The 27,077-nt window shown below is 41.7% G+C and overlaps 1 protein-coding gene across 1 annotated transcript in view; it reads right to left on the reverse strand.

Annotated features, from left to right (window-relative positions):
• Positions 1–26,823, reverse strand: part of LOC104161792 (probable E3 ubiquitin-protein ligase RNF217) — a gene marked incomplete at its 3' end in the record, with an annotated part of 40,946 nt that extends 14,123 nt beyond the window's left edge. Inside the window, exons 1-5 of the mRNA XM_009700332.1 lie at positions 26,788–26,823; positions 26,436–26,545; positions 26,117–26,233; positions 23,769–23,844; positions 893–1,126 (exon numbers count right to left, since the gene is read on the reverse strand). Of these exons, the coding sequence (XP_009698634.1) occupies positions 893–1,126; positions 23,769–23,844; positions 26,117–26,233; positions 26,436–26,545; positions 26,788–26,823 (573 nt within the window). The remainder of the gene's footprint in view (positions 1–892; positions 1,127–23,768; positions 23,845–26,116; positions 26,234–26,435; positions 26,546–26,787) is intronic.
• Positions 26,824–27,077: the final 254 nt, after the last annotated feature.

Consider the following 27,077-nt stretch of genomic DNA (forward strand, 5'->3'; position numbering starts at 1 on the left):
TTACCAAGGTTTCAACTCCACTGGATACACAACCTTCTACCTTTTAATCTCCATACTGGCTGAATCTTATGCTGTGTAATTAGGGCTATCTAAACAGTCATCTAAACTCCTCCTGAGGAGAACTGGTTTGTCCAGGAAAGGCCAGCTCAATCATGACATTAACCACAACAAATCCAATAACTGCATGGAAAACTAACACAGAGCACAATGCTGCAGACAGAACTGTTATCTTCTGGAACCAAGATGGACCTTCAGCAGGCCAAAGCTTCTTCTAGTTATAATCTCTTGCTTTTTATCTTTCATTAACATCACAGTATAAGCAAATCTTCTACTAAAACAAATGCTGTAAAAGTGGGTTTTTTCCTATTTCTCAAATTTTCTGTGAGTGATGAGACTACAGCAATGTATAACCTCTGGTAAGGGACTGAAGAAATCAAAACCAAGAAGCAGGACAGACAACAGTTCTATTTCTAAGGAGGGAGCAAGTCAGCACCCTAACACCATAAATGCCCAGAATTCACTTGCCCAGAGCTTCAGGGAAAGCTTATCTTTGCTAGACATGTGTGTCTAAAATTACCAGTTATGGTGATAACTCCCCTTCCCCAGTCTCTTCTGATCGTGACCATACTGTTTGTATGTCAGAGAAAACACTCTTTAAATTAAAATGTGTGTCAGGACAAAATTACGCCACCTGCCAAAGAAATAAGGGCTGAAGTTCAACTGCTTGAACTATTAGAAATCAATTAAGTAATCAATGACGTACGACAGATTCATATTCCTAATCGAAGTTTGCACACAGCCCCAGCGATGCAAGAAAGCTCACTCAATGCCCACCAAATGCTGTCTACTTTCACAGTGCCATCTAACCCACGGCCCTGGCAAGCATGCTCACTTTGTATTTGTTCTCCAATTTGGCAGGGGTAGGAATGTGGCCTCTCCTCCGGAAGGTTGTAAAGTGCTTGCACTGAGGGCATGGCTTGGTGCTGGAGTCAATGCGGCTGAGTTCCAGGAAATATTTATACTTGATGATGTCGTCGTGGGGCAGGTTACAGAGGACAGTTGTTTCATCCAGGTGTTCGCTGCACTCGGTGATCGGGCATTTTATATCTGCTTGTCCCAGCTGCACCTGCATATGAAAAAACCCAGAAGAGCTGTATGACCTTTTGCTTGGAAAAGTTAAGCAAGCATTTGTGAATTTTGTGAGGAAATTCAATTTCAAGTACTGTAATAATCCACAGACTATCAAGCACATCGCCTTAAAATTATTTTGACTTAGTCCAATCACACTGCAGTTTTTCCAGAGTGTATTTTCAAATCCAAACAGAAAAGCTAATTACCATTATGGCAACTGCAGTTATTAAATCTATAGTGTCAGTGTATGTACCATGGCTACGTACTCCGTGAAACCAAAACACAAGTCCTAACCGGTAGTACCCATTCGGCACTCCACACTTTGGGTGTAACGGTCAGCGCTCCAATATCACGGCTCTTACAGGATGTGAGAAAGCAGGCAATGGAAATATTTGTATACTGTTTCCACTGCAAAACATGCTGGGAATCACAGCACAGAGAAGTTAAATTTAAAAAAACCCAAACCATAAAAAAAAAAAACTTAAAAAAAAAAAAAGGGAAACACAACAGAAAGATGACCAAAACAAAAAACAGGCACAGAAGCAAGCTCAAGGTTAACAGGGCTGAAACTGCTGTTGATCTAATGAGCCCTGATGGTCTCAAGTTGATCCATATGGTCAGATACCCACACCGTGTTTCCAGAACTCCTGGATCTGAGCACAGGACTGGAGCCAGGTCTGCACCCTTCATGCTTGGCAGGCTCGAACAGCTCGGACTCCACGCCAAAAGAGCAGATCCTACTTGGTCTGGGAGCAGCCGAGTTGCATTTGCTTGGCACTGAGCCCAAGTTAATAAACCCTGCTGAATCTCCAGAGTCTGCAAGGACCCAGCTTGAGCATGTTTGTGTCTGCCTCGAGTAATACTGAATGAATGCTGACTGTACAAGTGGAGCTGATCACCAGCCCAATTCCTTCCTTACTGAATATCTCCATGTAGAGAAAAAGGGGTTTAATGGTGCAGCCAGCATTTCTTTCTAGGAATTACTGTTTCAAGGTTGGCAAGTTTGATTTCCCTAGATTGCTTATTCCTTAACATGCTCCATTATGGGAATCTGCCAAACAATACACTGAGGAACACCTCAGATTTGGATGCCGATCTCGCTGCTGCATAGTGGTACCAGAAGACACGTCAGAGACTCCACTAACGCAGTATTTAAGCTAAGAATGGAGGAAAAAATACCAAACCCAAAGCCAACACAACACAGCCCTGTCATCGCTGCCTCAGCAGCAGAGCCATATGGGCTCTAACTGCATGATTATTAATATAGTCAGGAGCCAGAGAATTAGAAGAGTCATAACAAAATGGTAAAAAACCCAAGGTTCATCCTGACTTCAAAAAAAAAAAATCCCCTTTGCACTACCTTTGTTCTCTCCGCAATGTAGCTAAACCTAAACAAAGCAAAGAGGTTAGGTACCCGTTAGAGAGAGCAAAGAAGGGCGAGGGTGTTGGCAGCCAGTCCCAGAGCATGGCGGAGAACACCTCAGCAAGCGCTCGCTGCCACCGTGTCCTGAGCAGGCTCAGCTCCGGGTGCAGGCAGGGCAGGATGCAGGCAGATCTGCCCGCGGTACCGGGGAGCGGCAGCTCCCCCAGCAATACACCCACTCCTAGGAGGGAACTTCCCTGAATTTCATTTCCAGCTCTAAAAGGTAAGCAGAGCTCCATCACATGCAAACAAGGCTAGGCTCAAACAGTTTGGTTTTTACATAGACCAGTGTAAGTACAGGAGGACTCGTATGTAGTCAAAGGTATTAAAAGAAACACAAACAAAACCCCAACAAACTACATGCTGGGGAATGTCCACATTTTATACCTGTAGGACTCTTAATTCACCTGTAGCAGCATGTGAAAATTGAAGTCAAGCATATGACATCACTAGAGTGACTCTTCTCAGAAGAATCACTCACTACATCATGGAGCTGTGCTTAAAAAGCAGATGATGATCAATCCAGCGCTAGAGCACTCAAACATGTTAAACTAGGAAAATAATTTACTATAGAAATACAAAAAGCTATTGCACTACTGCAAGGATGGGTACAAGCTTCTGTTTAAACAAGTGTAGGTACAACAATTTAAAATCAAATAGTCAAATCAATCCCATCTACAACTACTTCAGGGCTGGGGTTTTTTTTAAGCATTGGGGAAATACTAAGAGGCAAGCCCTTTTGCTAAGAGTAAACTAAGCTACAATGGAGTAACACTTCACAGTGAGAACGCACATTGTATCTGGCATCTAAGCTGGTATTTAAGAAGCACTGCTTATATTAAATGCTCGTTAGAACAATCCTGCATTTATAAAATGAAGGAATACAAAGCTGAACACTTTCTATATTTCATGCCCTTGCAGAATATGATTAATATATGTGGTAAGAGTCAAGTGTGGTTTCAGTGTTTATTTTGAAAATATGTTTTACACCCACTTGAAGTAAATCATTTTTATCCTCTGTAATAGTTTCAGCTTTTCAAGTTTGGCAAAGATTGATCCTTTTCCTGCGTTTTGAGTGGGACTGAAGTGAACAGAGCTGGTTTGCTTATTAGCAGTAACTTCAATGGAGCCTTGTCTTACCAGAACAGTCCATCTTTGTTTGTGCACTAGCATCAGCAATTGATGTAAGTACAGCTTTAGAGGTAGCCTGTCAGACTACCTGCTCCTGCAGACCCAGGAGGTGCTATGGAATGGGAAAGGGGGAAAAAAAAAACCACACACACCAATAAAAAAATCTCTTATAACATGGGTAAAAATAACTGGGCTTATCTTTTCCTTGATTTTTTTTTTTTTTAAATTTTGAAGACCTTTATCCTTCAATATCAGCTTATCACAATGTCAAACCCCTGGGTCTTAAAAAGTCTTTGAATTTCAAAATACCACTGCATATTAGGAACTTCAGAACTCTCGGTGTACACAACAGCATGATGTATTTTCACAGTTGAGGAACGACTCAGGTATGTCTAAAAGCAGCTGAGCTGCAGTACAGTGTGAAATGTCAGGCAGCACCCAGTTCTTACGGCCAGCTGTGCTTCACTTTTGTAAAGCATCTCAGGAGGGGCTAGGCTCTGCCTACAATTCATAAGGAGAAAGCATGCTCTCCTGACTTTCATCCTACAGAAAGGTAACATTTAAACTATCAGGAGAGCAAAACATACATTTCCCACCTCAATTCTTGACACTTTATTTGAAAATATTTTTGGGGGTGTGGGAACCAGACTCTACAGTGGTCCACTTACTGCACCAAAATGCAGTGATACTAGCAAGGGAAAACAGAAACAGATGGCATAGTACTTTAAGTCAGAAAGTTATTCCCACCACCTTAGCTTTCTGTTAAAGGAAATCTTTGTTAGCAACACAGAAAGCAAAGTTCAAACTACACCAGAGCAGCACTGATTTATACCTGTTGTTTAGCCTGGCCAAAGCTGGATGTAAGGTAACCTGTGCACGCTGTACTTGGGCAGCTGTATTACATCTATATTTCTTAAAGACAGGGTAATTCTACTTTAAAATAGACACATACAAATGAGCATTTTCTAACTGAAACTTTACTGTTAGTTCAGAGATGCCTATCTTAAATAAACCAGTAAATTGTTTGCACTTTTCACCTATTAATGCTGACATAAAAGTGAACAGTGCCACATCTAATCTGTACCTCTGTAGAGAAATTCAATTTCTACCAGTGCACCAAATTCCCCCCTCTAAACTACCAACGATAGTAGCATAAAACCAATATTCTGGAAATGCACAGATGCAAGTGAAGAAGGGACAGTCTGGTCTACAGGACCTTAATATTCTACAGGGCAAGAAACAAATGGATTACGGTTTCTTTCATAAACAAAATCCCATTGCTTTCTAGTTCACTGGAAACATTGCTCTTTCATTTGTGCTGGTAAGTTGCAAATTAGCAAAGAATTACTTCTGTTGTAGGTTTAGGAAGTGGAGAGTGTCATATTGAATTTGTTTTATGTAACAAAAAAAAAATCATTCATGGAAAACACCTGAAGGGCTCACCACGGTTCAGGACTCCATAGTGGTAGGTGCTAACCAAATGAAATGCAAGTAGACGTGATTCAACAAGTACAAACCAAAGAAAACGTAAACTTTTACTAAGCATTTTTGCACTTGCCTTTAACGTTGCTTTAAGGCTGTGGTTCCATGACCATTTCTGTGGTTTGAGTACTAACTTCAGCAGTCCAGATTGCCTACCTCTGATTTGTGCCAGTGATAACCTGGCATTCTCCATCAAACTCCTTTTACCAAAAAAAAAAAAAAAAATTCCTAAGAAACAGATTCTTTTTTCAGTCCATCCGTCCTCCCTCCTTACTGTCACACGGTACAAATCCTCAGTGCTGCAGACAAGCAAGAATGAACAGCTAGAACTAACAGTAATTAGACTAGGGGCTACTGAAGTCGTATCACCACCAAATAGGAAAACAGACTGGGTTTCTTGTGTGCCACCTCCTTCACTGGACATCTTCACACAAGTTCTTGCCTGTCATTCATTACTTCACAAATCATAGTCCGTGCGGTATGTTTCACTTTTACTTCCCCTTTTATTCACTTCTCAATATAGTAGACTTGCAATAAATTACTTTCTGAATCCCTTTCTCATAAGTCGCCCCATCATCTTCTCTGCCAGTCACCACCTGTAACTCACTCTAGTCCACAGCCATCGCTCCCCTCCAAGGGAGGGAAGGACTTCATTAGCCTTAGTGGGGATATATTGCTGACCTCAATAGGATCCAGAAAGAGTTCAAAATAGTGAGGATCTTCTGCACACTGGCACTGAATTAGTAATTGTTATTTTTTGTTTTAATTCATATTTTCTGCTACGCCAGGAAATATCTGAGTGACCACCAAAACAACTAGAATGACCAGTCTTTCTTCATAGTCAGCATAGAATGAGGAAGGCGATTGTGGTGATTCAAAGACGATGGCAAATGTCAACAGCACCTTTAAGATGTCTAGAAGGAAAAAAAAAAAAATATCCCACTTTTCCCCACCTCAGGGACTAAAAGTAGCCCAAGAAACCTAACTTCTCCTAGCACCAATGTCTGACAGGTATTCAAACACAAAAAAACACAAAGAATTTCTACATATATTTGTGATAGACGTCCACTTTAAATTTTATTTAAAATGGCCATTTATTATTAATAAAAGTACAACCAGAGACTTCCACTAAAAAAAATAATCAGATTTCTATTGTGTCACAAGCTCATGTAGACCAACCCTGAAAGGGTCCATCAGGATGTTCTCCTTCACACGTCCTCTGAGGACACAAAGTCTTTTTTCTCCTTTCACATTGGTACCAACATCTGGATGAAGCCATGACAATGACGTGGTGGTTCCCGCTCCATGTTACATTCAGAAAGAGAAAGTCACTTGGGCCCAAACATCACAGGGAGCAGACATCACCTCTTCTAGTCACACTGTTAACAAGATTTGCAATAACTATCACATTGTCAACACTAAAAAAAGACAAGCAGCAAAGTCTCAGGGCCTTTGAAGAACACTTTAGTAACTCATCCATCAGGAGAAAGGCATTCAAAAGCCAGAAGCTGGGAGGGAATCACAGCGTACATAACTGCAATCCAACCACCACCAGTAGATCAAAGGTTTGACCTTTCTGCTCCAAAAGCATGATGACGCATATTTAAATGTGGTATCAATTTAAATTCTCAAAGTTCATCTAGTTTTCACAAGCTCAGCCACAGGCTGAGATTTGAGCTTCATCCATAACGCTGAGGACCGCTTTCAGGATGGCACTTACACACACCCAGGTCCCAGGGATGGTGCAGGACGGTGCAGCCATGCACCAACAAGGGCCATGGCCAGCACCACCTGCACGGGCAGCGACCAGAGCAGCTTTAGCCCCAGAAACCAACCAAAACCTTACCTGGCAAAACTGGCCTCCGCAGCCTGGAGCAAAACCACTAACCACAGTGTCTGTTTCCTGCTCAAACTCTTCTTTTTCCCTCCGGTGTCACATATAGAACTCATCTAAAAAAAACTATGAGGATAAACTAGCAAGATATTCTTCAGAATACACCTAAACTCTACCAAAGCCTTTTTCTTAAAGGCTTCTTAATTTGCTTTTTCATTTGACAACACACTGACATGAATCTCTATTCCTTTTCCCTTCCTTCCACAGGACCAGGTGTTACCTGCTCACATGGATTTGATATCAACAGGAACATTCAGGTTTTATTTGTCCTGTTCACACAGGGATAGGATTTATAGAAAATTTCTTGTAGAAAAACAAATTAATACTGAAATTCTCCTTCACAAGATGTAAGCAAGCAATTATCAACCTGCATGAGCTCCTTCTCTCCGCTCTTTCATCTCCTGTTACTTTCTCTAGCATCAAGTGAGTTAAAAAAGGAAACAATTTTACCTCAGTAATGCATTTAGAAAAACTACATTGCATTAAGTCATGCCTCTGCCTGCTACTACTCATCAAACCCAGTGCATGTCATCAGTATGTATGGAGGTTACGTGCTCTCTGCTCTGGTTTTTTGGCATCCGTGGGGAGCCGAAACCCACGGCAGAGGCAATGGTCAATCCCATGGCCATACAAAACCGGGGCTGGTACACCCAAGACAGCTGCCTGCTCTCTGGGACACTCTCTGACAAAGAGGTACACTGGAGTTAGACCCAGAGATCAGCTGGCAGAAAGCGTTCACAACCTCTGGGAACCCTGGAACGTGCAAGATAAAGCAATCTTTTATCTCTCCTCCCAGGCTCTGCGTGGGGCAGCGGGAGGGGGAAATCCCGGCAGAGGAAGGAGGGCAGAAACAGCAAACCGTGGAGGAATCTGACCCAAACCCACAGGTCTCTCAGCATTCATTGAAGGGAACAAGGAAATGCACAAGAGCTTTCTTATTTTGTCCAGGTGTGCATATTACCAACGCTAGCTAAGTATGGGTATGGTAATTTTTGTATTCCTTAGAAGACACATTCACTTTTAGTAAAAGACCAAGAGATGCTTGTGAAAGAAGAGCTTTGAGGACAGCAGACCGAATCCGATACCTGTCCTTTTGGGGCAGTTGCTCCTGCCTAGAAGTGGGACCAAAAGACCACACTAAAACCGCACAGGTGTGGGAAGGGATTATAGAAAGGTAGCAAGAGGCAGGAGACCATTTGCATACCACGATACGCTTGAATAAGCTGGCCATCTCGGGAGTGAGCCCTGCTCGCAAGGGCTCAGCAGCATTAGGAAAGAGAAGCAGTGAAGCAGCAGACCCTTGTAAGGTAATGGATTCTTGAGCTTCCAGCATCAGAATAAAAACATCACAGCCAAATAACACAGAACCTACACAAGCCAACTCTGACAGCCGATTCTTGTAAATTAAGATAAAACTATCAGGTAACTCTTTAATCAATAGCCTTAAATTCAGAGAAGAACAGTCTGTTCTCCTACAGCCAGCATGAGACTTCTAGAACTGTCATCTGTGTTTGAATTTGTTACCAGCCAAGCCTAACCCAGGTCTATGTGAGGCACAGACAAACTGCTGACATCCCAGGAAGGCGAGGAGTGAACGGGTGAAACGGGACGGGACGCAGGCACGGCAGCAGCCACCGACCACCGACCGTGCAGCACGGGAGCCTTCCCCCTGCCACGGGGCAGCACCCCTCGCCTTCAGCACGCCTGATCTCCGAAAGTCACGGCGTGAGTGTTTACTGTAATTCATCTAAATACTTACCTCAGAAAACAATAAATTAGAAGAAAAAACCCTAAAGAACTCCCAAATCCTGTTCTCCCTTTCCAATTAAGAATATTTAACCAAAGTGTGCCCAGTGGCTTGAGCAGATATTTTTAATGTATATACTGCTCTCTTACAGGAATAAAGCTTAAAAAGGTACATCGCTGTTTTCTCGTCTCACTTACAACAGAAAGTCCTGAACAGTCAAACTCTGACCTCCACCAGGTTCAGACTGGATTAACCCAGATTCAGATCAATTCCAACGGAATAATACTGTTAACTATTAACAATAATTAGTGTCACAATCAAATCCTTTCCCATGCTTTTCTTAAATACAGACAAAAAGTTAGCACCCATAAGCTGTTACAGAAGAGTGAAAATACACAGTCTCGATCTTCACTGACAAACATCACTTCAGTCTTCAGGTGGAGCCAAGCAAAGTCTATCAATAACAGTGACAATTTATCCTAACCTAATTATTTTGAAAAAGAGGAGATCAGTAGCTCATTCTTCTACTATTCAGTAGACAGGATCCCAGACACAAAAGCTGGAAAAAGCTCCCCAGCGTTCCCCTTTCAAATAAAACAGGGCCCAAACCACCATATATTTGCACAACCTATTCAGTAATCTGTATTACTGAGCCTCTAATACAGATAAGCCCAGCTGGTATCATCAGCAATAGTTAATCAAACCTTTGGTCTCACCAACAGTGGCTGCTGTTATGGTTTACTGCTGTACCTACAGAAACATTTCATGCTACTATTACTATTTTCCCAACTGAAAGTGGTGTTTAGCATATAATAAAGAAAAGCTGCCATAACTGAGGGAAGGAGGTAGGAGAGAAGTATGCTCCCACCTATCTCACTACTCCATCCCAGAAGACGGCTACAAAACCTAACAGAGAGTTGCCACGGATGTGGGGGATGACTTAAAAATAGTGAGAACTTCTAACACAAATCTATCACAGTAGTGAAGAGAACAGTGGAGATAGAAACAGCAGAGTTGCATAGGTGCAAGGAAAAAAAGAAAGCCTGAAAAGTACTTTTTAACTGGCAGACGATTGTCAGGAACGATAGTAACACACCCCATTTCTAAGATTCAAGGTGGAATACATGAGGTTAAAATACCATCACTTGGTTTCCTTTACAAACAAGGTAACTTTAAGATTTGTTTATGCAATCAAGTTGTTACAAAATAGCTAAGACTTGAATTATAAACAGTTATTTTGCTCTCCCTTTCTGAAAAGAGACCTATCTCACCCTACCAGTACCTCTCCACAATAAACAAAGCTGCTTTTGGTGAGAAGCTATGCTATTAAAGCTACCACAAAGTGAAACACATTGATAACTTTTACATAGCTTAAGCAATAAGAGGACGGATGTGCACGCTGACCCATTTTCAGGGATAAATACTTCCTGGGAAAGGCTAACACAGAACGGACTTCCAAGCTTCTCCCCGCATACCATCATTTGGACAAAACCCAGACACTGTGCTAAAGCTTCAATTTCACATGACTTTATGAAGTTATTTCTCATAATGCATTGCAAGTTTAAACTATATTTTAATACACATTTAACGCAATGACTGATACAGCCACAACAGGGAGCAAACATACAAGATCAAGTGCAAACAGCACGGCCTTTGCCAGGGACCTGAGGCAAAAGCTTACGCAGTGGTTCTGATCCGTACTTGGAGAAACAGAAGCGAAAGCAAAGCAAAAGCGTCACCCCAGTTAGGAGCAAATTACCCGTCATCAGTCAAAGTGTTCCCCAAGATACCTCAACAGAAAACTGCGGCACAGAAGAAAAATCCGCTTACGAAAGTTGAAAGAGCAATTCTGCCCCACAACTGATCTAATGCAGTAGAGAGATGCACTCATCTCGCACGTAGCAGATTTCTAAGCAGTGTATTTTAACAGCCAGCCTCTGCGTTAATTCTCCTGTTGATCAAACTCTTGCTATAATTTGGAGGTTGCTACCATGTCAGGTCAGTCTCCCCGAGAGTCTGCCAGAACTGGGTCCCAACTGAAGCTGGAAAAGAGTCTTCACCTCGATTAACGGAGAGTGTTTGTGGATCGATTGCTGCAGACTTTGTTTGTCACAAGCAGTTAGAATCTTCACAACATCATAAAATCATTAGGTACAGCAAAACAAAGGGAGAAGCAGACAAGACAGATGTTTTACACCAGGAAAAACAAACTGTAACTGTGTTCAGAACAATATATTCCACTTATCACTTTTTCATAAAGCAAAGAAAACATGAAACAAGCTCACTTAAATTCCTAAAGGCAGTTCTATCAGCTGATTAGGCTGTCAAAATAATCATTTTCACATCAGGTTTGCCACAAGAGAAGAAATTACTACTTCCTATTTGTTCCAAATTCTTCAAAAAACAAACAAAACAAAAAACCAAAATCACTACTACTTATTCATCTGCTGTTTATACATGTAAATCTATGTTTTAAGAAAGTATAACAACATAGCATGACCCTTACTAGTTCAAAATGTTGATATGGATTTAACAAATTTGTTGCTTGTAGTGTTATGCTCCAAGAGTCTGCTTTTGCTGTGAGGCACGAGTGAAGAATAGAGGTAGAATAAGGCAAAGTGCCCCAGGTTATACTCCTGGCTAAAATTTCAGAGTTAGTGAGGAAGAGATTTGATTCTTGCAAAAACACTGTTGTGATCAGATAAGGCTGTGGAAATACTTGCACATAAGAGAAAAAACACAAGGTAAAATAAGGTTTCCTTCCCTGTCTCATCATGTTTTCAACCACTTTTCCTCCTTTGAGAGTAGCAACAGTTCCAGCCAGTGCCTGAATATGAAAAGAAAGGTGGAAACAACTGTTGTAATCACTGAATTCAGTTCCCTGCAATGATCCTTTGTGGCTGGTTAGAGACTGGCCTGGAATAGAAAGACAAAAGAGCACTTCTACCCACACAGACTTCCCTTTTCCAGATGCTATGCCAGGTTTACCCTGTAACACTGGGAGTTTAGACCAAGATCTTCAGTTATGTGACCAAACACCTACATGGGCCTGAAAGGTTTGGGGTGCAGGTCCAGCCAGACCTCTCACGTATCAGCTGGTCCAGGTCCACCCTGCCTAATGGCTAAAAAAAATTATGGAAGAAGTCAATATAGCTTTCCCTTCCCCCTCTCTGCTTTGGAGAGCGATTTTGAGGCTGCAAGGAGAGAAGCTTCAGCTAGCTAACGTAGGAGACTGAAGTGTTTTTAAATTAGTTTTCCAATTGATCAGGCAACTGAATTAATTCTCCCTGTGACATATGATCCCTAGTTCGCAACCCAAGAGAAAAGTGGGAAACGCCTGGCCAAGGAGAGAGACTCTTGCAGAGAGGTAGCTGGCCATCGGTCGTCTTACCTGTCACGTCAATCTACACCTTCAGATCATGTACCAGGTACTTCTCCTGTTAACTTTGTTTACCTTTAGGAAGCTACAAGCTTGAAATACGCTCAGCAGTTCCCCTCACTAAAAACAGTTAAATGCAACTACAGTGCCAGGCTCAGAGGGCTGCACCGGATCCCTTCTCCATTCGAGTCTATGCATCAGTGTTTTCCGCACACGTGTCCAAAAATTACTGTTCAGAAAGCAGCCTGTATTTTGGCGTAGCTAGGTGATTATTAGGTTTATACACACAAATGTATATTTTCCCATTCTGTACAAGTACTTAAATTGCTTGACGGCATGTGTGGAAATCCTTCACTGAGCTTCAGGTCTGAACGTGACATCTGCCCTGACACCCGTCCCGCAGCCCTTCAGATGGCCTTCACACTTTCCACTTCTGTTGGCACTGTTTCTGCTCTCCTCTCAGCTGCCTCCCTGAGGGATACAAGAGTCTTGCCTGGGAAGCTAAAGCAAAGGGAACAGTTATGAAGTAACTCGGCTTTTTAAGATGAAGAAAATGCATTACTTGTAACGAAACAACAAAGTTAATAGGTATCCTCAGCAACTTCAGACTAAGAAGCAGGGAGGAACTCTACCAACAATGGTCACACATGCTACAAAACACTCTGAAGCAGCTGACTGTAAGAATAAAACAATGATTATAAAAGATATACTATGAACAGGACACCTCATTAACTTGACATATACTGCAAAGAATTTTTACCAAATACATTTCATCATTCTGTTCCAAGAGTAAAGATATCACCTCTAAAGACTCCAACTTAAAAACTGTCATGGTAGGAAAAAACTGCTTACAGTTGGAAGAAAACCACTATATATCATTTCTGTAGACACTATGTATTTATTCACAAACAAAATTACTACAAACTTGTCTAAACCCTCCACCCTATCCTCCCCCCACCCACCCAAAAAACCCCAAAACCAATGAAATCAAGTATTATTGACTACGAGGATTTTTAAAGTGGTGAACAGGTTGTTGGATACCTTGAAACATCACTTCTGCCAGCATTAAACTTTTGCAGGACTCTAGAAACTGGGTTGCCACACTGAATATTTAAAGAAGGAGCTTTGTTCCTACCAGTAGGTATCAGAGCTTTCAAACCACCACCAGTTAGGGACTGCAGCTTGGGGACCAGGGGGTGGGCAGGTGAAGTAAGGTGAAGGAGGTGTCAAGTCAACTATATCCATCTCCACTGCTGAAACCACAGACTCCAAGTAGTAATTGAATTCAATACTAGTTGAGGAAATTCAAGTTTCATTAATTATTTCCAAAGAATATATATAGTCCTCAGTGGGAGAGAGGTTAACAGGTAGGAACTGAAGCAGCACAGGAAGAGAAAGGAATCATTACAAAGCACGGTAATAGAAAACAAACGAGAGGGCTCCTACACAGGGACACACATCTCTCCAACTACAGATTTTACAAGACCGAAAAGAAAGGATTGACAGCTTTTGTAAAAAAAAAAAAAAAGAAAAAAAATTAGAAAGTTTGTTAGCAAGAAGATGAAAACTTTTCAGAAGTATCTGATTTAGCATTTCATTGATATTTTTCATCGAAATGGAAGCACACCACATGACGTTAAATATGTGTATCCGCATATGACCTCCCAAAATACTAGTTTTGAAGAAAAGACTTTTTAATACATATATAGTTTAAGTGGAATAGAAAAGTGCTTGAGTCTTTCAACTGATCAACAATTCCCCCAAATGATCAGTTACATCTCATGCTTTCACATGCAGAACAATTGTGCAAGTTTTGCACAATGAATAACTTATCATATATGAGGAAGTCTGGCAAAATTATATACATCAGGAAAACAGTAAACATTATTAAAACTAGGAAAAAAGCAAAAAACCTCACATCAGTGCTAATTTCCATATACTATGCACATTTTGTGTGCCAAGTCTCCAAAGTACAAATGGCTATGCTTAAAACTAAGTGCAAATTACAGTTTCATTTGATTCCTCATTTGAAAAACTGTAATCAGGAAGAAAGAACAGGTTAACAAGTCTTTCACCACACAGGAAGAACGATAAAATAGAGATCGTAAAAGTGTTTTTTAATGTGCATCCTCAGCTTTCTTCTGCACATCAAACCTCTAAAGAAAGTTACTAATCTCTCATTATAGCACATGGACATCTTGCAAATAAGAATGTCTTTTTCCTAATGTCGCCTTGATTCACCTCAAAGCACAGCTCCTAGTGACTTTGAGTGCCAACGGTGAGTTCACAAGTGAGTCACTGCAATAAATGCTCATCAGTGAGAAGTCTGGATGAGGGGACTTGGCTAGGATCACCTTGGAAGGCTCTAATACTGCCAGGAAAAAACGACAACCGCAACAACGCAGTTTGCCTACCTTAACTCTTACATCATTCTCTCTCATCTTACGGCTCCTAGGCTCATGAAAGCTGTAACAAGCCTCCTCCTCCTCAAAACCAGTTGTATGGGAGAGCACCAGCTTCTACACACTTTGTCAGCAAGCTGGAACTCGATCGTCGTGTATAGAGGAAAAAAACCCGACACCTGAACTTAGGGAATAACCACTAGCAGTACTAGGCAGTTATGTTATTGCTGATGAGCTGCTGGAGAGAGGTTTGCCAGGAGAGATCTCCTCCCAGGCAGAGCAAACACAGACACAGCAATCAGACCCCCGCAGCCCCAGCCAGTAGACCCCTGCCTCCCCCCTCCCCAGCCCCGCTGCTCCCCACGTCTCTTCTGCTCTCTGCGCCAGGCTTCCCCACACCAAATTGTTCTTACTCTTTGCCAAGCCAGCCCTGGTGAGCCTTCATCCTCCACATCAGAAGCCTCAGAGGATTGCCATCGGGGTATAGACTGCCTTCAGCTCCCATGTCACGGCACTGCATCCAGAAACAAGGCCTCCTGCCCATTCAATTTAATTCCTCTGCCACCTCCATCCTGTTGTTCTTGCTGTATTTCGGTTCGCCCACTTCTCCTGGACAGCGGGAAAGGAACATCTATGCACACCAGAAAAGTGCCACCCTGCTCCGGGATCCACCGCAAGATACTACAGGAGTCTAAAATAGCCAGGATGGACAAAAAGTGAATCTTGCTCAAGTCCCACAAGACTGGGACAGCTCAGTGCTGTCAGAATTACTAGGGAGTTAATCCAGCTAATAAAAAACTGCAGTTAAACACCTGCAGATTTTTTATCACCCATAATTTCATGCCCTGTGTACAGCATTTGTAAACATGAAGAGAGATATTCCGCATGCTAAGTTCCCCACTCAACCACTGAAACACTAAAGATTTTTAGTGAAATAGCCTAAATGTGATTTTTTTTTTTTTTTTAAATATACTGGCAGGAACAACAAAGTAAGTGGGTTTCTCCGAAGTTCACTCTCCAAGGCACCCAAACCAACTCTTTGCTAGGATTTTCCCCACTTATTCAAACAGGATGGAACATTTCCATTTGGAAGAAACAAAGAAAATCCAGAAATCTGGGTTAGGACTACTTGATTCTAACAGCTGCCAATAAATTGCAACTGTGACACATGAAATATACTTTTACTCGAGAAAAAAATGCACTTGCTGAATTCACATGGGACTTCAACGATTTTCCTCCTTAGCTATGACAGCAGATAAACATCTTACGACAGAGGCTGGTGGGTTTCACGTCCTACATGGGACTAGACAAACTGTATACATGCAGTATTGACTACCACGCAACAGAAGTACTTTTAAGAGACACTTGGAAAGTAAAACCCATTGAGCCACAAATTCAAGTGTAGTACAAAGAAAACCTGGCCAACCAGCAGGAACTGCTCAAGAGATGTAATCAGAAAAGTGGAACCAAAAAAAAAGAAAAAGAGATTAGAAAAAGAAAGTGAAGGGAAAAGCTCATGAGAAGACACTAGGACTGTTTTATCTAACCGCCACTAAGATGGGAGCATCACAATTCTGCCTGTATTCCAGGAGTATTACAATTTCCCAAGGTGCAAATTCAGAAGGGAACTAATAGCAAGAGTACAAGCATAAAAATCCAAAAGGAAACACGAAAGCAGAAAGGAAGCTATGCAAAATGTCTGTTTTTCCTCTTTCATGGAATGATCTGTAATTTAACTTCAGTATGAAGGTTTAATTATCATTGTAGATATTTGGACTGTTACAACAGTCCATGTCATTTGATACAGTATTTACAAGTTCAAGAAAATTTCAACAATTAGGTACTGCTTCCCCGAATTCCCAGTTTTCAAGCAAAAAAGTATTTTTAGAATTTTACAAGTGTGCACTAGTTTCAGATGAAGCCATATCAAAACCCACCATCTTTTCCCCAAAAAGTTGAGGTAAAACTGATTTTTAAGGTAGTTTAAACTAGAGTTACAAGAGGGCATGATTCCAAGGCTTTCCCACTGCGGTCACTATAGGACAGCCAAGACTGATCAGCTGTCCTAATTCTGTATTTTTCCACTTTAAAAAAAAAAGCTAAGATTAATTTCTTGTTTGCTTGAATCTGCAACATGTAGTATTAGCACAAATAATATATCCGCTGTACAACCCAAGACATGATATATGCAGATAACTTCTCTAAATCTTAACCCCCCCAAAATATCATTTCTAAAATGCAAATAAGTGGTCAAATCAATAGTATGCTATATCAACACTAAATTTCCTACTGCCATGCGATGTGTTCTCTAAATTGGGTAGTGACAGCTGCTCTTTTTGAAATAAAGCCCATTTTCTTTCTGGTCTCATTAGTGCAGCCCTACCTGCCCAGCCGTATTAGTCCCCTTCCTGCACGAGCACAGCAACACCTACGCAGAATCAAAACATCTCTTACTACATCCAACACAGTATACAGGTTTAACTGAGACATTAAAGCTGCATTTGAGCAAACCTGTGTGCCATCACACATAAGGGTATCACCTGTGAAACACTCTGGATAGGAACTCTACCACTTCAGAGAGCACCTGACTCCTTTTCCCAATGCCCTCCCACCCCCAACCAAATTACGTTCGAAGAGAGGAGGAAAAAAAAGGAGGAAAAGCAGACAAATGAAGTCTCAATCTCATGGTTATTCCACCCTCTTCTCCTCACTTCTAGAGCTTGAGAAACAGGTAAGAAAAGGGAGAACAAAATCAATAACTCTTCTGCTACTTGAGGGAGGGAGGTGTCTTCAAAAAACTTTGTAACCATCAATGCAACAGTAAGATAATCTTCTGTTACAGGCTTTTACTATTTTATACTTCAAATTTCACAACTGCTCCACATTACCACCAAAAATATCTCTATAATAGAAGCACAATGCTATCGAGCTTGATCTTCAAAATCAGTGTGCTGCAATCACAGTTGAGTAAGAGTAACACAGGCTAGTCCAGAACTTCTCCAGGTCACCAGTAACAAGGCTTCCCATGACCCTGCAGTAACTGGAAGGGGGAAAATCTGCAATTTCACTGCTGTGAACATAGTTCAGCCCCCCTCCAGATGTGTACAGGGATAACAAGGAACAACGAAGAGCTTCTTAAGCCACATCTATAAGTGATGTGTCATGAAGGTTGAGTTTTGGCTTAAGTGCCCGAGTTTAACACTACAGAGTGACACCACCAGTGCAAGGCATGGCCAGCTCTTGGAGGAATCTGCTATGTGGATTGTACTTGCTCAAAAGCAGCTGGACAGACAAAAGGACGTGACATCTGATTACAAAGATCCTCCTGCAAGGAAGTCTTTCCCTCCTGGTCAGTTATACATTGTCAGGAAGAAAAACAAGACAAACATTCCAACAATACAACATAGACAAGAAGAGTCCATGGCTGAGTAAAAACTCCTTCCCCCAAAGTCACATGGCATACAATAGATGTTAGATTTCTCCCAGTATAAAACTTTCACTTTAATGGCATTGATGAATAATCTGTAACGCAACCAAGTTAGTATTAAGTTGTATAAATCTCTACCTTTCCACAGCAAGACTGCAAATACTCTAAGCAGAAGGATTGCCATGGAAAGGAAATACCATTTAAAAAAGCTCCTGACAGTGGAAAGGAAGCTCATCCAGGAAAGGGAAGAAGAGAGAGAGCAAAAGTTGGAAGCTGGTGAGAAGAGAGGTCACTTGCCAGCATCATTATGGCACTCATTAGATAAGCATATACCTTTTGAAGAAGCTCAACTTCCTGCCATAAATAAAGGTTTTATAACCCACTCAAAATACCTGTCAGTCAGCCATTTACTTCATTTCATCTCCCTTTTCTTATTTCTTGGGCAGTACTTTTGTATTTTTCAAGTGTCTCAATAGACCATTACAGAAGATATACTATTATTTGACATATTCCAGATAGAGTCCTCATCAGTTTTTCCACCGCAGCTTACATATATGAAGTAATCCATTAAAAATCATACACCCTTCAGAAATATTTTTAACGTTTCAATGCCTGTTGGTGTCAGCATATATCAGTCCTCATGTTTGTGCAAGGTTTGTTCAAATCCATAAGTAGGCTCACCATGATCAGATTAGTGCCTGGTACTGATTTCAGAGCCAAAAACTAAATCGATTAGTACTTCCATGAAATTTATCTTCCCAGACAGACTTCACTGGTGAACTCAGAGACACTACGTGAAACTGAAACCCTTCAGGAGACCAGTTTAGTCTGCTATAAACCTAACTTAATATGATTTGAATAAAAATATTCTTTAATGATACACAGCCTTCAAAGGTGCAAACACATACAGGACATCAAAGATGTAAGATGTGTGCCTGGCTACCCAGCCTCTACCTCTGTGCAAGATTGGTGATTTTCCCTGTGGATCTTGCTTTTGCATACAGCAGCCATAAAGAGCACAACAGCTTCAACAAGTTCATTCTGGCAGTTTGCAGGTATATTTTGTGATGAATACAGAAACAACATTTATTGCATCTCAGCAGCAAAGTTCTCTCTAGGTACACCAGGCCAGGCACAGAGCCAGGATGGATTTCACCAGAATCCCCAATAAATCACCTTTCAGCCACCTCGAGCTACAAAAAGACTACTTGGCAGCCAACGTAAGTACTTTAAGAATGCCAAAATCCTTCCACAAAACTTGTCAGATATGGGTATCAAAAACTGGAAGGAAAAAAAAAAAACGTAGAATGAGATATCAGGAGATAAATCCAGAATGAATATGCTGCAGCCTGTGAAGTGAAGCATACAGCTAAACTAAAGACTAAAAGAAAGACAAAGAAGTTCAACAAGCAGCTACCACCTTCCAGTAATTTACAGCGCATTCACCCATCTGGTAACTGTAGTTTCACAGGAAAAAAAAAAATTAAAACCAATCCCACACCCAAACCACCCAATTTCAGAGATTGTTTTTCAATGTTACATAGCTTTTCTTCGGTGCCTTAACCATCTGTTCTGTTCATTGTTTTCAAGTAAAAGCAATCTGTGGAAACTAAAAGAAACAATCACTGGTCTTTGCTAATTCTTCTTTCTTTCATAAGTTTCTTTATAAAACAGCCTGCATGAATTCCCTTGGAGATTTATTTCACAATGACATCCTCCATAGCCTAGGTCAACTCAGGTAACGGCAATGCAGTCTCTCCCCTGCCAGCCAAGGGAGGGAACCACTTGGAAATTGCTCCGACTCATCCAGATCAGTCTAACCAAAAACAGTTTTGAAGTTTATTTAAAAGCTGTTTCTCCTAAAAACAGTGCAAGACATTTGACTTCAGACTCCTTACAGACCAAAAAAACACCAGACACAAAGAATGGTTTGAAGTGCACTGCTTGCAGGTACACATTGGGCATTAGAAAATCTTTTGCTGTTTTCAATGGTTAAAAAAGAAGTACCACCAGATAATAAAACTCTTCTACCATTTCCTCATTGGACTCAAGCTTCTCAACAGAGCGCACCGAGAAGCACAGGCAGCCTTCCCATCCAACCAGGCCAAATTCAGTGCATAATGGTATCACATAGCAAGTCCTTTTTGACAGCATCCAAGGTGCCAGCTTTGAGAAAAGCTCAGATGCTGCGCCCTTCTTCCCAAATTCAGAGACTGGAAGGGCTCTGCCAGGTCCCTCCCTTCTATCCCAAATACACAGGCTCACACTGATTTCTAGCCTAACTTAACTCTTTGCAATTTTTATAGTTTGTGTTGTGCCAAAACTTCTTTACAAGTGCCTACTCAACTCATTCCCTCTTGCATTTAGAGAAAGCAGTTGTTTCTCCTCCCAGTTCTGCTTATGCTAAAATAAACAGTTCTGCATCTGTGTGACAGCGCTTTTCTCCTTGCAGGTCTTCCTGGTTCCTGCCATTTTTCTTAAATCCTGGTTCCCGAGATTCCAAATAAAGCCTTGCTACATACAACAAATGGCATCATTGCTCTCCTCTCTCTCCTATATTCCCGAAGTGGTTCCATCATTATTAGCCGCTCTCATCATCTGTCACCATTAACCCAGATTTGCTGCCTCCTACTAATGTTCCAACGGTTGGGCGAGCTCCTACTTCAAAAAGTAAAATCGTTTAAAAAAAAAACCACCTCTTCCTTGCCCTTTCTTTTCACCATAAGGACTGACAAAACAAAATTCTCCTAGACCACAACTTCATACAGAAGCTAAATGGCAAGCTAGTACCAGAAAACTTACCATCTGATGCCAGTTCACTGGGGCAAGGAGAAGGGACCCTCCCCTGGTCTCCTCCCCTTCCCCCAAATGAACATCTCAATGCTTCTCACCAAGAAACACACTTCTAGCTTGTGAAAGTTGTAGTTACAGCCAAATTCAGGCCAACGCACATGCTAGAAGTGTGGATTACATACAGCTTTAAAAAAAATTCTATACTCATTGTAAAAATAAGTCTAAAAATTTTAGGAGTCAAAAGCAGCACACCTATAGAAACATAAAAAGTCAATTAGAGTGGAAAAGAATATACTGGAATAGTAATAATTGATTTTGGTTGTCTTCTTCAAAATAAGTTTATTTTTTTGTAATGGTACCAAAAGACTGTATGACCAAACTCAAAAAGAACCTTCAGCAGCAAAGATCTCAAGATGATGCATACCAGTTCTTCCATGACAGGGCTGTACCCTGTTCTGTTGTCCGTTTTCAAATAACATCATATTTAATAACAGTCTTCAGGCATTTTCTGTCTTTGCAGAAAAAGAAAAAACAACCCACCTCCACCTCCCCCGAGAAAACCCCACAACCCACACAATAAAAACCAAAAATCCTTCTATCATTTTGAGCTTTGCATCTTTTCACTTGTTATTCAAACAGGTAAGGAGCACTAAAGAACTTCTTTTGAGAGCTCTGGTCCAGGAAAAATTTCACTCAAGAAAATAATGATCGTACTTGGCACGGCTTGGCTGCAGCAACCTAAAGCTGTTGAAACAAGCAAGATCAAAAAAAGCAGCTCCTCATCTGCAAGAATACTCACATGAAAAACTTCCCTTGAAAAACTGCCTTAGGAATAATCTGTTCTATGTTATAAAACATTTGGGGATGCTTTAAAATTCCAGCTAGTTGAGAGCTTCTTATTTAATGATGCCACAGGCAGCAGAGACAGGACTAGCGGGTACCAGCCTGGGCTGGACTGGGAACCTCAGCACTGCGAGCACCTCACAGAAACACTCTGGACCGTGCCACCACGCCTGGCCGAGAGCTGTGGGTGCAGACGCACCTTCGGGTGCTGGACAAGCCGTGACTTCCCTCGGGATTGTGAAATAGGAAATGATGCAGCAACAGGACCACGTCGCAGGTCTGATTTCACTGAGCTCCATGAAAACCTCCACGTGCCATCATCTTGAACATGTTCTGTTCCCTTTCCTCGCGCTACCTTTCCAATTGTTTTCTTCTGACAGGCTGTCACAGTTGCCAAAATAAATGGCCCTGCTTAGCCACGGACACGATTCAGTACCGCCTTGTCGTGGACTAAACATTTGCATGTTGTGCATGAGACAGTCAGGAACTGAGTAAGACGAAAAAAAAAAACAGTTCTGAAACGTTACTTTTAAACCAGATCATTTTTTTCTGCTGGTGGGTCAGATGATGCATAAATGGTAGGGAACAAGTTGCAGGTTGGGGCGAGCAGCACTGCTAGCTAAAAAGACTGTAGACCTTCAGCTTTAGACAAGGTCTGTTTTTCTTGTCGTAGAAAGAAAAAGAATGAGATCCAGAACTCATTTCAGATCCTTAATTTACCAGAAGGCTTGGCCTTGTCCGACTCCCTGTCTTGGCTTGGGTGAGGTCCTCATGAAGCATTACACTCTGGGATACCTCAGGCAGGATTTGCTGAGTTGCTCTCACAAAAAGAATGACAAATCAAGCCTTCGCATTAAATACCTACTTCACTGAGGCAAAAAAGCACTCAGCAACGTCCATCAGTAACAGTCGCAACTCACTGCAAGGAAGGTTTAATTGTAGAGACTGGGAAGATGCTAGTAATTTAAAATAAAGTTACAACTCCAGACAATGCCTTGAAAGAACAGGCATCTTTAGAAGTTTGAAAATTATTGTTTAAGTGTTATGAGAAATACAACAGAAGCAAGGCTTAATCTACTTTCCATTACAGAAATGGGTGAAAATTTCTGAGGTTGCTTAATTCCCACTGCCCCTATATAAGGAAAATGGGGGCCATAGATACGTGCATACTTTGAAATATCCAGATTTTAATAATGTATTTCACTTCAGCCATTTGGAGGTCTAGCTGGCTATGTATGTGTCAATACCTGTAAAATGTTTAACAGCAACATTTAGATAGAATTCCAGTGTTTTACAACGGATCTTCTGCCTTAACCTGAGTAGGATTAGTCCAGTGCAATAAAATATACCATCACCACCATAATTCTGCCCAGTGTCCTAACACCTACATTTTGTAGTTGGTATGCAACACTTGGCATCTAAACACTATGGGGCATGTTTGCTCTTTTGTGGATCTGTCCATTCCGAAAAATCTTTTAAGTTGTGCATTCTTTCGCCTTTTTAAGCTGCATGCTAATACCATGAAGTTAACCAGGCAGAGTTTCCAAGCTATTGCACATCTGAGCTGCACACACACTTGACAAAGCACGGAGCACTTCACATACTTGCTTCCATGAGGCCTCTCAAGGAGTACCGCCAAGCAGACAAAATATACCTGGCACTGCACAGGTGCGCTGGAACGGAAAGGCCTGCGCTGTCCTCTCCCCAAAGTGCACTCACACAGCAACATGAACATAGCTGAAAGCGTTAAGAAGCCCTCCCTCGCCATTTCTTCGCCTCCATACAGCAGCAGTAATACTGGCAATAGCAAAGTGCTGCTTTTTGCTTGCTCAGGAAAGCGGCACCTCTCACAGCACCTCTGTCGTCGGGTCACAGATGGCACGCTGCGCCTACCCACTCCACCCCTCGCTGCTGCCTATGTGGTACAAAAGTCTTCCAGTAGTCCGGTAAAACACTAAGCCATTATTTTCCTGGAAGTTCTATACTTTAAGCTGTGTTTAAAATCCATTACTTTTTTTTTCCCCCTCCGTTTTTAAGGCTAGGTTTATTTCCTGCCCGCCCCAATAGGAAACCAGAAATAGAGCTAGTCCCATTTCACTGTCTGGCCACCATTTACCAGAATAACTGGCCGGTATTCAGCTGCAGGTTTAAACAGAGGCCAAAGATCCACCTTATACACAGAGGCCACCCATCTTCATGATTCCCTTTTGTTTCATGAAAGTTTACCCTGAGAGCAAGCCCACCTTCTGGGGCAAACCGATTCTTACAACATCACCAAGCCCTTCCCATCCTGGCAATCTTCTTCTCGCTCTTCTTCCTTCCTCGTATTGTGTGAGCAACCCCACTGAGCCACATCACAGCTGAAACAGTTTGGATAGGACTTCCCTTTCCTACAAGCTAAAGGGACAGAGTCATTCAGATCCGATACACCACCATCCCTACAAGATCAGGGAGCCAAAGCAATTAAACTAGACAGGTACGTGCCTTTGCCACCACTCGTGTCATGTCAGTGGCAGAAAACACCACGCAATGGCATCTGCATGACTAGGCTTGAGAAAATTAAACTTTGCCCCTTCTGTTTCCTAATGCAATATCCAATATAGTTTGTACTCTACTTAATAAAAACATCAGAGGGCAAAAAAAAGTCCACAGAAGGGGCAAGGTACTTTTATTATTATTTCAATCTGGTATTCCTTATAAAAGAGATATTTCCATTTTGTAAGCGCACTACAGACTACTAGCAAGCTCGTAAGGTAAAGGAAGTAGGATTGCTTTAGAAATTTCTTTATCTTTTCATGAAATTGTAATCTAGGAAGAGCACGGCCTTTCTTGCAATTAAGTAAATAAACAGGAGCAACTCTTCATCCCAACAAGCTTGTCAATGAAAATATACACCGATCTTAAATTAAAGCAGTGAGGTCACTACTAAGGTAAATGTGGACTCTAAGCTATTTCAGGTTCAGTTCCAAATCTGGCCTAAATTACTGTTAAACTTCTGACCTTGTGCATTGAAATCCATCAAGTTTTCTTCTCTACGAGTAAAGTCTTCAATTTGTTTTTCATCCTAATTTTTCCCCATTTCACCTACATTAAGCAAATGCTATCACAGGGCTTATTTACCTATGCAATAAATGTATGTCTGCAATAGCAGAAGAACATACATTTAAGAACTGGTTATTCAACAGGAATGCTGTTATTTTTATGATCTTGTTAACTTCTAAATAAAATTAATTTCTTTGCCTTACCAAGAATTTTCCAAGTAGTTAAAAATGGACTCAAAAGTTAAACAGCCTCTTCATCACTAGACAAATTTGTCACTTTTTCTGTACTAGAAAAAGTCACAGGTACTTGGCTAATAAAAATCCTATAGACAAGGACTTTTTTTTGTAAATATAACTTGTAAAGAAATTATTAAAAAGAGCAAGAGAAACGTAAGTGTAAGGAGCTAAAGCATACTGAAAGACAGGTAAACCAGCGTAACTGGGTAGGTAAGCAATGCCCTCCTTCACCAGTTCAAATTCTTTTGAAAAAATTACATCCCTTACAACTCTTAATCATTTTGACAATGTACTTACATCCTGGCCACGTAAGATACGTACTTTCCTCAAGCCTGGCTGGTTTTAGACAGCAGGAAGCAAGATATTTGTACAAGAAGAAGAGAGGAATGAAGGGCCAAGAGGCCTCAAAGCAGTCGGAAGAACAGTTGGTCTGGGTGGAGAAACAGAGGAATGGGGCAGAGGCGAGCTGAAGGCCTTCCCAACCCCCATTTAACTCCTTCATCTCTCTTTGTTTGGGCAATTAAAACCCAACAGTTCAGTTTTTGACTCATTTCACTTTAAAATCCCTGGACTGAGTCCATACCGGTGCCTGGTAGCTCCTGGGAACAGCTGGTGGGTGCAGTGGGAGGGAAGGCACGGGGCAGACAACCTTCAGATGGTCTATGGTCCCCAACGCCAACACGGCCGACAGACCAGCGAGGTGCAGCACAAGGCTATGGGCAAGGACGGCTTCTGCTTCACAGAAATTCCACATTTTCAGAGTCAGATTTCTATCCAAGCTAAAACAAAACCAGTTCTCCTCCATCTCTCACTGCAATTTCACATTCATAGGAAGTCTTTACCCTTCAAAATCAGCTTTACTATCAACACCAACAAATTCATGGCACCACTGTAGGACTCGCCATTTACCCTCACCCCTTGCTACCAGCATCAGCAATTTCATGACACCATTTATCCTCACTCCAGGAATTCAGGCTTTCCCCCATTAGCAAAACCCTTCCTGTAGCTGCTCAAGGGTGACACCATCGTTTCTATTCCCAACATCTCTGATGCTACAGATCAGAGTTTTAATGGAAACCTTCTTGGCTGCAAGAAGAACAGCCGCTCTTTTTCCCCTTCATTCTGTAACAGCACAGCTAAGAAACAATGGCCACTTATTCCAGCTCTACATCTGGCAAAGACTTACCCAAACAAGAAGAAGCCATAGCTATCCACGTAAAGTAAACTTACAGCTACTTCTACACAGCGAACAAATACCACACCAAGTGGTGGTATCTTGACAGAGTATCTAGGCCTACACACACTAGGACAAATAGGAAGTATTATCATTCAAGAACACTGCTCAAAATCAGTTTTCTTTAAAAAGAATTTAAAAGTATTTCCAGCAATGCTTGATTTTGTAAAACTTCATTCCAAACTCAAGTACTGGCCCAAAGTGGATCCATCAACAAGCATTCAAGAGGGAGTAAAAGCCACCTATATGCTTAGTCAATTTTAATGCTTACCATCTTAAAGGTACTTGGGTGTCATCCTGAACCATGACAGTAACCCCTGGGCAACTGGCTACGCAGTAGCATTTCGGCACTGGTCTGGACAGACTTCCAGAAGCTCTTTGCTGAAAATGACAGTGAAGAAGTTTAGGTGCTCCTGCAGCTTACAGGCTGCTCACAGCTGATGGACCAGGTCTATCTGTCTCCTCCTCTTTCTGCTCAGGAACATAGACATCTTACAGCGGCTGGTTTGGTTTAAAAAGCCTGTAACCTAGCAGGTAATACGTTATTTTCTCCTCCTGCACCTCTCTTCCTCCTTTGGAAACTTCTCTGCTCTTGCAACATCAGCTGGAGGGTGGCCGCTCACCCTGCCATCACCTCCTGGTAGCCAGTCTGCAGCCATCCTGGCAACTCGATAGCTAGTGTTACAGCATGGTTTTGGACTAAAAACCCTTGCAAACACAGAGCTTCTCCTGCCCTGAACGACAGCAGCCCTTCTGAGCTCTGGTTTGACTCAGGACACAAGCAGCTCATTAACCATCAGATGATTCAGCACTTGGTGCCTACATTTCTGCTGGCTGGTTTTCATCAGCAACCAGACTAGAGCTTTGAAGGTGTATCATTCATAGGATACCATCAGACACCTGAAGATGCACA

Source organism: Cariama cristata, unplaced genomic scaffold, assembly GCF_000690535.1.
Source record: "Cariama cristata isolate BGI_N322 unplaced genomic scaffold, ASM69053v1 scaffold10015, whole genome shotgun sequence".
Classification (NCBI taxonomy): domain Eukaryota; kingdom Metazoa; phylum Chordata; class Aves; order Cariamiformes; family Cariamidae; genus Cariama; species Cariama cristata.